Here is a 12,969-nt window from a genome sequence, read left to right as displayed (position 1 = left end):
CTTGTCCCTGGGGATGTTTGGGGAGTTGTGGGCCCACTCCTAGGGGATAACAGGGCTGTGGCGGTCTTTGTAGGATCTCCCTTGTGGCCGGGTTGGGGTTTTTTTCCCTCCCCTCCCTGCCCCCGCTGGGGGCACTGCATGGGAATGCTGTGGGGGTCTCCCTGGGGTCCCTGCTAATAGCCAGAAATGTGTTTGGTGCATTTATTTTGCAGCCGTTTGGAGCGGCCGCCACTTTAGTGGTTTGCAGATTCCTAGCTCTGTGTAATACAGAAGCCATGTGAGATTTCTGCTCCGGCTCCTGTTCGGGCGCCATCTTGGATGTGGGCAACATGCCTAGTAAGGGCAGCGGCCATTTTCCCTGTGACTTTTGTCATTGACTTTCAATAGACATCTTTTCTCTGGGCTTGAGGGCTGGCCTCTAGCGATGTGAGGTCACTTCCTCCTCCTCTCCCATTTTTTCATCCTGTGTAAAATGGGCTGACAGGCTGGGGATTTTTGCTTATATCTCGGCCATTATTTTACCAAATCAAATTCTTTTTTTTTTTTTTTTTGCTAGTGTGTTTTCTCAAGCGGCTCTTTCAATTGGTGCAGATTGCAGGGGCGGGGTGCAGGAACCGTCAATTTTTTTAAAGGGCCAGACTGTCGGGTCAGGCATTTTTCTTGCCCGGTGGATTTTCCCGAGATTGTCAATGGCCAGTGGCGGCGCATTTAGCGCATGTTGGCGGTGCCTAAGCGTTTTTCCACCTGCTCTCCGTTTTTTTGGAGGCGGTAGACGAACGTTGGTCGGTGTCCCCAAGCAGGGGATCACACTGGGTCTAGGCTGAATAAGTTCACCTTACTTGCCAGTAGGGGATTCCCAGTATTCAGGGATCCGGGTGATAGGCGTGTGGAAGCGCTTGCCCGCCACTTTTTATCTAGTGGCGGGTTCCCTGTTGCAACCTGTGTTTTGCCTCAGTGATGGCCTCTCAGGCGCTCATGACATGGTGCAAGGGGCTTTGCAGCAGGATCAGTTCATCCACACTGCGAGCTTCCTGGGCGACGTGGCTTTGGAAGTGGCTCCGTTGGTCGCCCGGTTGTCAGCGGAGGGGATTGCAATCCACCGCATTACCTGGTTAAAGTGCTGGTTGGTTGACCGCGCGTCCTAAAAGACGGTGTCTGAAGTCCCCTATGAGGGGGGTCGTCTTTTTGGGGTAACTCTTGATGAGGTGGATTACTTGGCTCACGGGAGGTAAGAGTGCTCGTCTGCCCCAGGTCACCAAGGGAGAGCTCCCCCGTACGCGGAGGGGGCCCCCCTTCAAGACTCAACATAATTGCCTTCGTGCCTTTGGGACACAGAAAAAGGGTACACCCTTCCGCCTTCCCGGTGGCCACGAGGAGCCATGGTCGGGTAAGCCAAACGCCGGTCAGTCTGGTTCAGCGGCCCAGTCCACCTCTTCCTTAAAGGGAAGCCCTCCCCGTTGTCGGGTTGGGGGATGTCTCTTTCTTTTCGGGAACCTGGTTGTCCAGCATTCAGGACAGGTGGGTTTACGAACCAGTTTGTTCAGAGAGATCGAGTTGATCTCGCCCCGCAGACGGGTTCCTCCCGTCCATTCTTCAGCTGCCCCCTGATCGTCTCAGAGATCTCATGGGGGCTGTGCACGGTTTGCTTGCACACGAAGTCATTGTACCCGTTCTTTTTCGCAAAAAGTTTTCGCGGTTTTGACTCCAACCTGTTCACGGTGCCCAGGAAAGAGGGCACGGTGTGTCCGATTCTGGACTGGTAGTCCCTGAACCGCTTTGTGCGGGACGTTCAGGATGGGATCCATCCAGTCAGTGTTACAATAAGGGGAATTACTGCATCCATCGCCTTGCAGGATGCGTATCTCCACCTCCCCTATTTTCGAGGGTCATCAGAGCTGCTTCGGCTTCGCGGTGGCTGGGGAGCATTACCAGTTTGTGGCGTTGCCTTTCAGTTTCGCTTCAGCTCCCAGGGTTTTCACCAAGGTGTTGGCTCCGGTCTAGCTTTGCTGCATTTATGGGGCATTGCGGTCATCGGTTGCCTAGACGACCTCCTGTAAGGTCGAACTCTTGTGTAACCTTGGCAAAAGATCTGGCTGTGAAGGTTCAGACGCTTCAGGAGTTTGAGTGGGCCGTCAATTTCAGAAGTCTGCACTGACTCCCTCTACTCGTTTCCAGTACCTAGATGGTCCTGGGCTCTGCTCAATCTCGGGTCTTCCTTCCGGAGGATAAAAATCGGGACTTTGCAGGAGGAGATCGGAACTCTCAGGAACAACGATCTCTCCTCTTTGCAGACCTGCATGCGGGTTTTGGAACGGCTGGTCTCGGTCTTAGAAGCAGTTCTGTTTGCTCAATTTCACACCAGGTCTCTGCAAGCGGAGATCCTGGACAGGTGGGACAGGACACCTCAGTGCTTGGAAAGGAGTTTTTCCTTGAGTCATCTGGGTTGGATCTTCTGTGGTGGTGTTGGCCGCAGTCTTTGACACAGGGTCGGTCCTTCAGACCTTTATTATGGACGGTTGTCACCACGGATGCCAGCCTGTCGGCTGGGGAGGAGTTCTGGGCACATTTTGCGCCCAGGGGACGTGGTCGCTCCCGATCAGCGTCTTGGAGCTCCGAGCGCTCCAGCTTTGTCTGTTCCGGTGGAATCCACATTGCGTGGTGTGAGTCTCTTTGGGTTCATCCTCGCTCCTTCTTGGTGGGTTGGATCTTGACCTTCCTTCAACGGGGGGTTGAACAGAAATTGGCCTTGAGTACCATCAAGAGCCAGGTGTCGGCTTTGGCGGTTTTCTTCCAACGACCTTTGGCCACACACTTTCTTCAGGGTGTCCGACGTTTGGTTCCTCCAGTGCGGGCTCCAATGCCGCCTTGGGACCTCAATTCGGTGCTTTTGGTCCTCCAGAAACCCCCTTTAAGAACCCTCAGATTCCCCTGCTTACGCACAGGGTGCGGGCGTGCAGGGTGTCGGAACTGGCGGCGTTATCCTGTCGTTCACCTTACCTGATGATTTACAGAGATAAGAGGGCTCTTCGCCCCTGTCCGTCGTTCCTTCCAAGCTTGTCTCTGATTTTCATTTGAATTAAGATATTGTGTTGCCTTCCCTTTTGTCCCAGGCCTAAAAATCCGAAGGAAATTGCCTTGCATGCCTTGGATGTGGTCCGGGCAATTAGGGTGTACCTGGCAGTTGCAGAGTCTTTCAGGAAGTCAGACTCTCTCTTTGTGCTCGTAAAGTGTTGTCTGCTTCCTCTGCGACCATTTTTGTAGATGGATCCGACCAACAGTGATTCAGGCCTATTCCATTCAGGCCCTACCCACGGGGCAGTGGATGACCTGGAACTGGTTAAAGTATGTTGACTGTTAAACTTTTTGCTCTATTTACCCATGGTGACCTGGACCTTTTTGAAGGATGACATTTGCGCTGTTCATAAGTTTCAAGTTTTGTTCTCTATCTTTTTGAGCTTTATTTACTAGGATGGTACTCCCCTTTACTTTCTTTTGACAAATAAAGCTCTCAATTTTTTTTTTTTTTTTCACTTGTATAACCTGAAAGAATTGTTCTTGATGTATTCTCTATTCTTCATGTGTTTAAGGTACGAACTCTCTGGTACAAGAGGCTATCCTTAATAGTGGGAAGAAGAATACAGCAAAGAAAACACCAGTCAATTCAGCAACAAAGCGACCAGGTACACAACACTTTTTTTCACTGCTGCTATTTGGGTGTGGACTTTTTGGCACTGTGGACTGTGATGCATGGGTGATATACATGGTATTATCAGCATGATTGAATTATTTTGTGATATTATGCTTTTCATAATAATAATATTGGCAGTTGGGTCCACTTTAAGGCTCCATTCACATCTAGGCATCGCAGATCGCAGGCGAAATTGCCCCAAATCGACGCAAATCACGGGATGCGCTTCCCGATCCCCGTTACTTCCAAGGGCACCCGATCGCAGTGTGATGGAACTTCTTTTGGGTAGCAGGCATCCCGTGATTCTGTTTGAGCGATTCTACGACAATCGTGATAAATTCACACCGCAATCAGGGTGCCATTGGAAGTAATAGGGATTGCAAGCCTGTCCTGCAATTTGCTTCAAACCGAGATCGCGGACAGAATCGTGGCGATTCCGCCCGCGATCTGGGACGCCTAGATGTGAACGGATCCTAAAGGATAGGTTTAGGGGTATAGTAAGATTAAGTTGAAAATACTCATAAATTTATCTTACTATACCCCTAAACCTATCCCTGTCCTACTGCTCTGTGCCCCTGTGTGTTTCCCTGGCCTTCTCGCAGAACTGCCGGGCTTCCCCACCTCCTGCCTGCTGCTGCAGGGATCTGTCAGGATGAAGAGCAGGGAAAGGGACCTGTAAATGTGTCATTCACCGGCTCCTTCCTTGTCTTAATGAATAGTCAGTGATTTTTTTATTATTTTTTTATTCCGTAATAGATGCAGCTTAGTAAACTGTGTTTACTATGCTTCAGTTCATGAGTGAACAGGAAGCTCTGTACAGAGCTATTCCTGTTCATTTATTCATTTTGTACAGCTGAAGCTGCAGAGAAAGGGACTGAAGAATCTGTTCCCAGTCCCTTTTTCTGTCTGAAATATGAAACATTGGGCCTGTTTAGGCCCCTGATATTTCACCAAGGTCCCCCCAACAGAGGTTGTAAATAATAGAATTGAAAAAATAAATACAATTAAAACTGTGTAAAAAAAAAATAATAAAGCAACAAAAATAAAATACTGATAATAGTGGCGGAACTAACAGGATCGCACTTGCGAGTGGAGTTCCGCCACCTTGGGGTAATGGCAGGAAGGCGGCCTGCTGCGGGACTGTAATAAAGGGCCCTGGGATCAGTGGGAAGGGCCCTTCATGGTTTCTTGTACTAGGGCACTGAAGGTTCTAGTTACGCCCCTGCACTGAACTACCCATGCCTGGCAGTCTGTATACATAGTGCAATTGGTTTTCCAAAGCACTATGGTTTAGCTAGAAAAATGGTACTTTAGTAGATGAAATACAAAATAGCAGCCTAAGGCTCGGTTAACATTGGTGTGATGGAAGACAATGCATGTGTTTCCTACCGCACTGCTAAGCAAATGGCATGGGATGTCTGTGTGTTGCAAAATCAGCCAAACAGATTGTATGGCTAAATTTGCATCGCATTCGGACCAAAGTCCCGCAGGACCCTTTTTTTGGTCCGCACAAGAATCAGATCGCATGGGTGCGAACACCCATGCGATCCGATTTCCTATCCGAATTGACAATTCTCACTGCGATATGCAAACCAAAGGGGGGGGGGGGGGTGTCATTAACTTTGTATTGACACTCCCAGTGGTTTGCATATGGTAGTGTGAACTGCCTGCAAGTCGGGTGCGGTGTCAGAACCCGCAATGGATTCGCAGGGTTTCCCGCATCGCATCAATGGGAACCAAGCCTTAATATCTCTCTTAGTTTAGAATTACTTCAGAGGAGCTCCTAATAGGTGTGCATGCTCTAAGTCATTCAAAGTATTTAAGTAATCTGATGAGCACAACATCCAAAGTAACTGCAGAGCATTTAAATGTACCCATAGTACAATTGCTGCTTTCTGTCTCCTGGGTAGAGTATTATAGATTGCTGACAGTTTCATGTGAATTTTAACTGGAACTGCAAAATCGGCATCACCATGCCTTGTCTTACTGTAAAATAGTCCAAAATGTTGATGGAACTTTCAAGGTGCCTGTGAAGAAGATTTAGAACACCAACATTTTTATCATAATCCAAATAATTTTTATTAACATTTAAAATCTCTTGATTTCTAAAACCTTCTATTTTAAATCCTCCACAAGGCTAGTACTGATATATTAACCATAAAACAGATTTTACCACATACAGTCATAGCCAATAATAGTGGCACCCCTGCATTTTTGTCAGATAATGCACCACTTGCCCAGAAAATTGTTGCAATTACACATTTTTTGGCATTCTCATGTTTCAAAAGTGGGGAAACCAAAAACCAAATGTGACACTTTCCAGGCAAAACTCCAAAAATGGACTGGACAAAAGTATTGGCACCTTCTCAAAATTGTAAGAAATTGATTGTAATTCTCCTGTAATTTGTAATTAAACTCACCTGTATCAATTAACAGGTGCTGACAATATAGAAACCACACCGCAACCAGTTAAAATGGTGAAAATTTTACTCAACCTTTCTATTATGTGTCTCTGTGTGCCACACTGAGCATGGAGAAGAAAAAGAGCAGCAAAGAATTGTCTGAGGATTTGAGAACAAAAATTGTGGAAAAGCATGGACAATATCAAGGTTACAAATCCATCTCCAGAGATCTTAATGTTCTTGTATGCAACATTGTCAAGAAGTTTACAGCCAATGGCACCGTAGCAAATCTCCCTAGACATGGACAAAAGAGAAAAAGTGATCAAAGGGTTTGCAAAAATAATTTTGGGAGAATGTGCTGTGGACAGACGAAACAGAATTACAGCTTTTTGGTAAAGCCTATCATTCTATTGTTTTGAAAAAAAGAAATGAGGCATTTAAAGAAAAGAATACAGTCCCTACAGTCAAACATGGTGGAGGTTCACTGATGTTTTGAAGTTGTTTTACTGCTTCAGGCACTGGATGTCTTGACTGTGTGCATGACATTCTAAAATCTGAAGACTACCAAAGAACTCTGGGGTGCAATGTAGGGCCCAGTGACAGAAAGTTGGGTCTCCATCAGAGGTCATGGGTGTTACGGCAGAACAATGACCCAAAGCACACGTCAAAAAGCATCCAGAAATGGTTTAAGACAAAGTGCTGGAGAGTACTGAACTGGCCAGTCCAGATCTAAATCCCATAGAGCAGTGGTCCTCAACTCCAGTCCTCAGGGCCCACTAACAGGCCAGATTTTAAGTATTACCTTGGGGAGATGCAGACTAGAGTACTGCAATCACTGAGCAGCAAATTATATCACCTGGGATGAATTTCAGTTATCTTGCAAACCTGGCCTGTTGTTGGGCCCTGAGGACCAGGGTTCAGGACCACTGCCATAGAGCACCTGTGGAGAGATCTCATCAGCAGATGGGAATAGAAACCCTTCCAACCTGAGAGACCTGGAGCAGTTGGTGAAAGAGGAGTGGTCCAAAATTCCAGTAGAGAGGTGTAACACTCATTGATGGTTACAGGCAGTGGTGTATTTAGGTTTTATACTGCCCTAGGCCTGACTAAACTTGTGCAACCCCAATTGAAATCTGACCCACCTCTTCCTGTAAAGGCCACACTCCTTCCTGTTTATGACCCGCCCTGTCATCTGTAAACCACAGATCACAACCACAGTCTATCAGAGCCCATCAGTGCAGCCTCATTACTGCCCATCAGTGCAGCATATCAGTACAGCCCCACCCCATCTGTGGCCATCAGTACAGCCCCCATCTGTGGCCATCAGTACAGCCCCCATCTGTGGCCATCAGTACAGCCCCCATCTGTGGCCATCAGTACAGCCCCCATCTGTGGCCATCAGTACAGCCCCCATCTGTGGCCATCAGTACAGCCCCCATCTGTGGCCATCAGTACAGCCCCCATCTGTGGCCATCAGTACAGCCCCATCTGTGGCCATCAGTACAGCCCCATCAGTGGCCACCAGTACAGCCTATCAGTGCATCATATCAGTGCCGTCTCATCAGTGGCCATCAGTGCAGCCTATCAGTGCCCATCAGGGCACCATATCAGTGCAGCCCCATCAGTGAAGCCTATCAGTGCCGCCTCATGCCCATCAGTGCAGCATATCAGCACTGCCTTATCAATGCAGCCTCATTAGTGCCCATCAGTGCAGTTTATCAGTACCCACCATTGGCAACTCATTAGTGGCCATCAGGGCCCATCAGTGCAGCATATCAGTGCTGTCATATCAGTGCAGCCCCATCAGTTATTTAACATATTTGGACTTGTGTTTGCTGCCACTGATTGTAAACATGATCATGCCACTTATTTGTATAATAAATTAAAAATCCATAGTCATTATTCAAATGAATATAATATCAGTGGCAGCACACACAAGTCCAAACATTTTGCTACCCCCCCCCCCCTACAAAATGCTGCCCTAGGCCTGGGCCTTGTTGGCCTAGGCCAAGATACAGCACTGGTTACAGGAAGCCATTGATTTCAGTTATTTTTTCCAGGGGGTGTGCTACCAAATATTATATTGCCAATACATTTGTTCGTTCATTTTTGGAGTTTGGTGTGAAATGTGTCAGATTTGGCTTTTTGTTTTTCCACTTTTTTGTGTCGTACCAATACAAACAAAATATATAAAAAATGAGCATGCATAAACATTTGTAATTGCAACAATTTTCTGGTGCATTACCTGACAAATGCAAGAATGCCAATATATTTTGCCTTGACTGTATATATTGTACATATAATTAATTATGGCTTCACAGTCTTCCCTCATTACCCTCGCCTTTCTGTCTTTCTATATTTCAATACGTTTGCATTACAAACATATCCAGTTGTCTTTTAGGCTCCGTTCACATGTAGGCGTTTTGGGGCGTTTTTGGGGAGTTTTTCTGCTCTAGGATCAGCTCTCAAAACGCCCAACAAGACAAATCCTATTCATTTCAATGGCCCCTGTTCACATCTGAGCGTTTTGACGCTGTAAGCAAAACGCCCAACGCTCAAAAAAGTACATGAGCTTCTTTTTGGGCAGAATACAGGCGTTTTCCATTGGTTTCTATTCAATCTAAAAACGCCTGCACAAAAAACGCCTGTAAAAATCGCGTTAAAAAAACGCACGAAAACGCTACGCTCAGGTGTGAATGTAGCCTAATGCATTGAGAGTGTATAAAACAACTTGTTATGCAAGCTGTTAATGATTTATAGAAAAGATGAAGGCTAGGGGTACTGAGGGCATAATTCTATTATGTGTGTGGTGGATTGTGTTTTGTCGTTCTAGTATTATATTAGTAATGGCCTCATGGAGGCTTTAACCACTTCAATAAAGGGCCCTTTCATCCCCTTCCTGCCAAGGCCAATTTTCAGCTTTCAGTGCTCTCACACTTTGACAATTTCCTGGTCATGCAATGCTGTACCCAAATTACATTTTTTATCATTTTTTTTTTTTTTTTTTCACACAAATAGGGCTTTCTTTTGGTGGTATTTATTTACCGCTGGGTTTTTTATTTTTTTCTAGAAAAAAAGACTGAAAATTTTGAAAATAAAGTTGTTCCTAATTTCTGTCAGTAAATTTGAAGAAAAAGTAATTTTTCTCCTTCACTGATGTGCGCTGATGAGGTGGCACTGATGGGCACTGATGAGGTGACACTGATTGGGGTCAATGATGGGCTGCACTGATGAGCAGCACAGATGGATACTGAATGACATCACTGGTGGGCATTGATTAATGTCACTGATGTGCACTGTTTATTTCTTTACTGTAATCAGGGCACTAAAGATCACTGGCCTGATTACCTGTCCTGGACTCCCCTTTGAGGAGGAGTTGCTGATCGGCTCTCCTCGCTACACACTCTGACAGTGTGAGGCGAGGAGTGCCGATAAACGGCCCTTCCTCATAATACATGTGACCGGCTGTGATTGGACACAGTCGATCACATTGGTAAGGAGCCATGTCATTGGCTCTTTACCAAGATCTGGTTTGCGCCGTGTCCTAGGAACACTGCGCGGCCGCCTTGCTGCATGCCCCCGCGGGCGCACGAGAATGGACGTCCTCCCAGAATGAGAGCCTCACCGATCCGCTGTCTGACTGTGGGCTGGCGGCAAGTAGTTAAAACTGTATTTTTAAAGATCAAGAGATCAATAATAATAATAAATATTGATGATTTAAAAAAAAAAAGATTTTATTGTACACATTGTTGGGGTTCTAAATCTATATGGGCACCTTTTTCAAAGTCTCATCAACTTTTTTTGACTTTATGTGAATTATGTTGTATGATACTGTATCTCTTTCAGTGACATCAGTACTGGGCATGTTGGCCAGTATTGAGCGTTATTTGTGCTTTTTTTTAAGCGCCGGTTCACACTAGCGCAACGCTACTTTCAGGGGCGACCTCCGAGATCGCGGTGCGAACAGCGCGCCGCGACCTCGGAGCGGCCGCCACGGACTTCATAACATTGAAGTCTATGGCGGTCGCCTCCTGGTCGCCCCAAAGAAGCTCCGGACCCTTTTTCTAGGTCGGAGCGACTTGTGTCGCTCCTATTAGAACGGGTCCGCAGCTTCCCTATGGGAGGCGACCTGCGGCGACCCGTGAGGCGACCAGGTCGCCTCACAGGTCGCCCTAGTGTGAACCGAGGCTAAATGAAAATCTTGTGATACATGTGTGCGTTTTATTTTTTCTGTTTGTTTATTTATTTTTTCCCCTCAGCCTCTAACCAGTTGATGGATGAGGGCCAAGTGTCCCTGACCTTCACAGACTGGCTGTCCAGCGTGACTGAACGAATTCATCAGACTATGCATTATCAGTTTGATGGTGAGTACGCCGAGGCTGTAATAAATGCTGCTAGTAACTGGTGCATACTGCTAAACAAGATACATAAACTGGTAGCATTTTAATATACTCTATCAGTAACAATGTTTTTTTATTTTGTACACATGGGTATGATTGTCACATCTCTTGTGTTAAACCACTTGTGGACATTGTACATGCTGCAAATGCAAAAAAAGATTTAATTGAAGTACACAGGGTGTGTGACGCATGCCCCGTCCTTCTGCCCCACCACTGCTCTTCCCCCTTAATTGCTGGCAATTGTTGGCAGCCAAATGACACGCGGTAGTTGTTGTGTAAACCCAACAGCTCTAATAGCTGTTTCTGTAAGAGCCCTGTCACTGAGGTGCTTTTCAAGTGCTTTGGCGCTATTGAAAGTGCCTGAAAAGCTCACAACAACCTATTCCCATTAGAATCAATGAATGCTTTCACACTGGGGCGATGCGCTGGGCGGGGGTGGTTAAGGAAATCCTGCAAGCAGCATCTTTGGAGCACTAAAAAAAAAAGCGCCTCAAAAACGCCCCTCTCCATTGAAATAAATGGGAAGCACCTGAAAAGCGCTTCAAATGCGCCTCAAAATGGTTCTTGAAGCAGTTTTTAAATTGCATATCCTTAAAAAAAAAAAAAGAAAAACACTGCTAATGCCTCAAAAGCACTCCGCTTTTTATGTCAGCTTTCAAACGCCTCAGTGTGAAATGGCTCTTAAAGAAAAATGGACCTTCTGACACTGTTTATAAACTACTATCTACTTCTTCTTTTTTTTTTCCATTTATTCGCAGATCAAAAGAATGCGCTTCTTTCTGTATATGATGTTGGTTAAAGCTGAGGTACAGGAAGTATTTGTATTGCATACTTACACTGTTCCAGCTTGACACAATGTTGGTGTACATTACTTAAACCTGATGAATCATAGAATGCCTAATATTCAATGAAAAAATACAAAATGTTCTATAAATGGTGGCGCGGTACTGAGCGAGCAACCCTCTGTGACCAATGTGCAGTGGAGCAGCTGTTTGCATGGGACCTAAGCAGAACCTGGACAATTGCAAGTATTACTTTAGTAGTGCTGACTAGTGGTTCATCAGGTATGAGTAACACCTACTTACATGTGCCAAGCTGAACCAATGTAAGTATACAATACAAATAACTCCTGAAGTTTAGCTTTAAAAAAAAAAAAAAAAAAAAAAATCTGGTAATTAAAAAAATAAAATAAAAATTGTGCCTTGAAGTGTATTTATGGTCAGTGTAAATCCTATATTTATTTCCACATTGTGTTTTCAATAATTCTAACTATGCCCAGTGAGTAGGCACTGCCGTTTTTCATACAATTTACAGAGCTTACCTTCTGAACTACAGGGGTGCTGAGAGGAGGAGTTTCAGGAGGTGGTAGCCAGTACAGCAATCACTGCTTGCAAAAGCAAGGTACAGTGGGATATGTAGTCCTTACAGAAACTGTAGAGGTGAAGCTGCAAAGCATGCATGGAGTCCAGGAAGTTGTGGAAAGAGATGGCCAGCAGACAGACAGCACTCGCAACATGAAAGGGTTTTTTTTTTTTTTTTTTTAAAGTATATTTGGTTGTCAAAAGTAACTATCGATTTTATTTCTACTACAGGCGGTCTCCGGGTTACAAACAAGATAGGGACTGTAGGTTTGTTCTTAAGTCGAATTTGTTTGTAAGTTGGAACAGGTATATTTTTTAGGTGTAGCTCCAGCCAAAAGAATAATTTTTAAGTTTTTTGGATAGCATAGGGAAGGGTTACCACCCCAGTAATGTTTGTTTTGCTGTCTGTACCCCTGTTCAGAAGATGTCACCTCACTTTCTGTCCCTATGACAATTGGATTTTGAAAATTTTGGGTTGTTGTGGAAACAAGGATTGGTGATAAAGCTTCAGTGGAGACACCTTTTTTCCATGAGAACTCCTACAGGAGTGAATTTTCCTTCCTAGGGGTAGATTTCCTCTCACTTCCTGTTGTCTCCTTCCCCTTCCGTTTGTAAGTAGGAGTCGTTTGGAAGTCGGATGTTTGTAACCCGGGACCGCCTGTACATTGCTGATGTTCTCCACAACAGTTGGAGGGGCACATTTTGACACCCCTGTTCTAGAATAAAAGTTATGCTATGACCATAGAACTTCTTTCACATTTTAAGTTTACCTCAAACAGGTCTAATTCACTCAGGGGGGAAAAAAAACCTTTTATTCATTTGTAAATTTCAGTGCTTTGTGCCAGAATCCTAATTTACCAATATTTTAAATGGGGTAAAACTATATACATTACTCTGGTTCATTGGGATTTTATAGGTATGTGGTTAAAGTGGAAACTTTAGTCAGAAAATTTAAGTCCTGCTGGATCACTTCTGGCTGGCCCCTTTTGCAGATATATATATATATATATATATATATATATATATATATATATATATATATATATATATATATATATATATATATATATATATATATATATATATATATATATCTCTCTCTCTCTCTCTCTCTCTCT

At 45.0% G+C, this 12,969-nt stretch overlaps 1 protein-coding gene across 2 annotated transcripts in view; it reads left to right on the top strand.

Annotated features, from left to right (window-relative positions):
• The window catches only part of LOC309553879 (uncharacterized protein C2orf42 homolog), an 80,024-nt gene that overhangs the window by 19,479 nt on the left and 47,576 nt on the right, over positions 1–12,969 (top strand). For both annotated transcript variants that reach the window (XM_082255361.1, XM_082255360.1), the window contains exons 4-5: positions 3,588–3,680; positions 10,350–10,454. In XM_082255361.1, the coding sequence (XP_082111487.1) occupies positions 3,588–3,680; positions 10,350–10,454 (198 nt within the window). The remainder of the gene's footprint in view (positions 1–3,587; positions 3,681–10,349; positions 10,455–12,969) is intronic.

The sequence above is a fragment of the Pelophylax lessonae genome, assembly GCF_965119305.1.
Source record: "Pelophylax lessonae genome assembly, chromosome: 4".
Taxonomy (NCBI): domain Eukaryota; kingdom Metazoa; phylum Chordata; class Amphibia; order Anura; family Ranidae; genus Pelophylax; species Pelophylax lessonae.
Note: the sequence above shows the minus strand (reverse complement) of the source record. Positions and strands in the feature narration are given on the sequence as shown.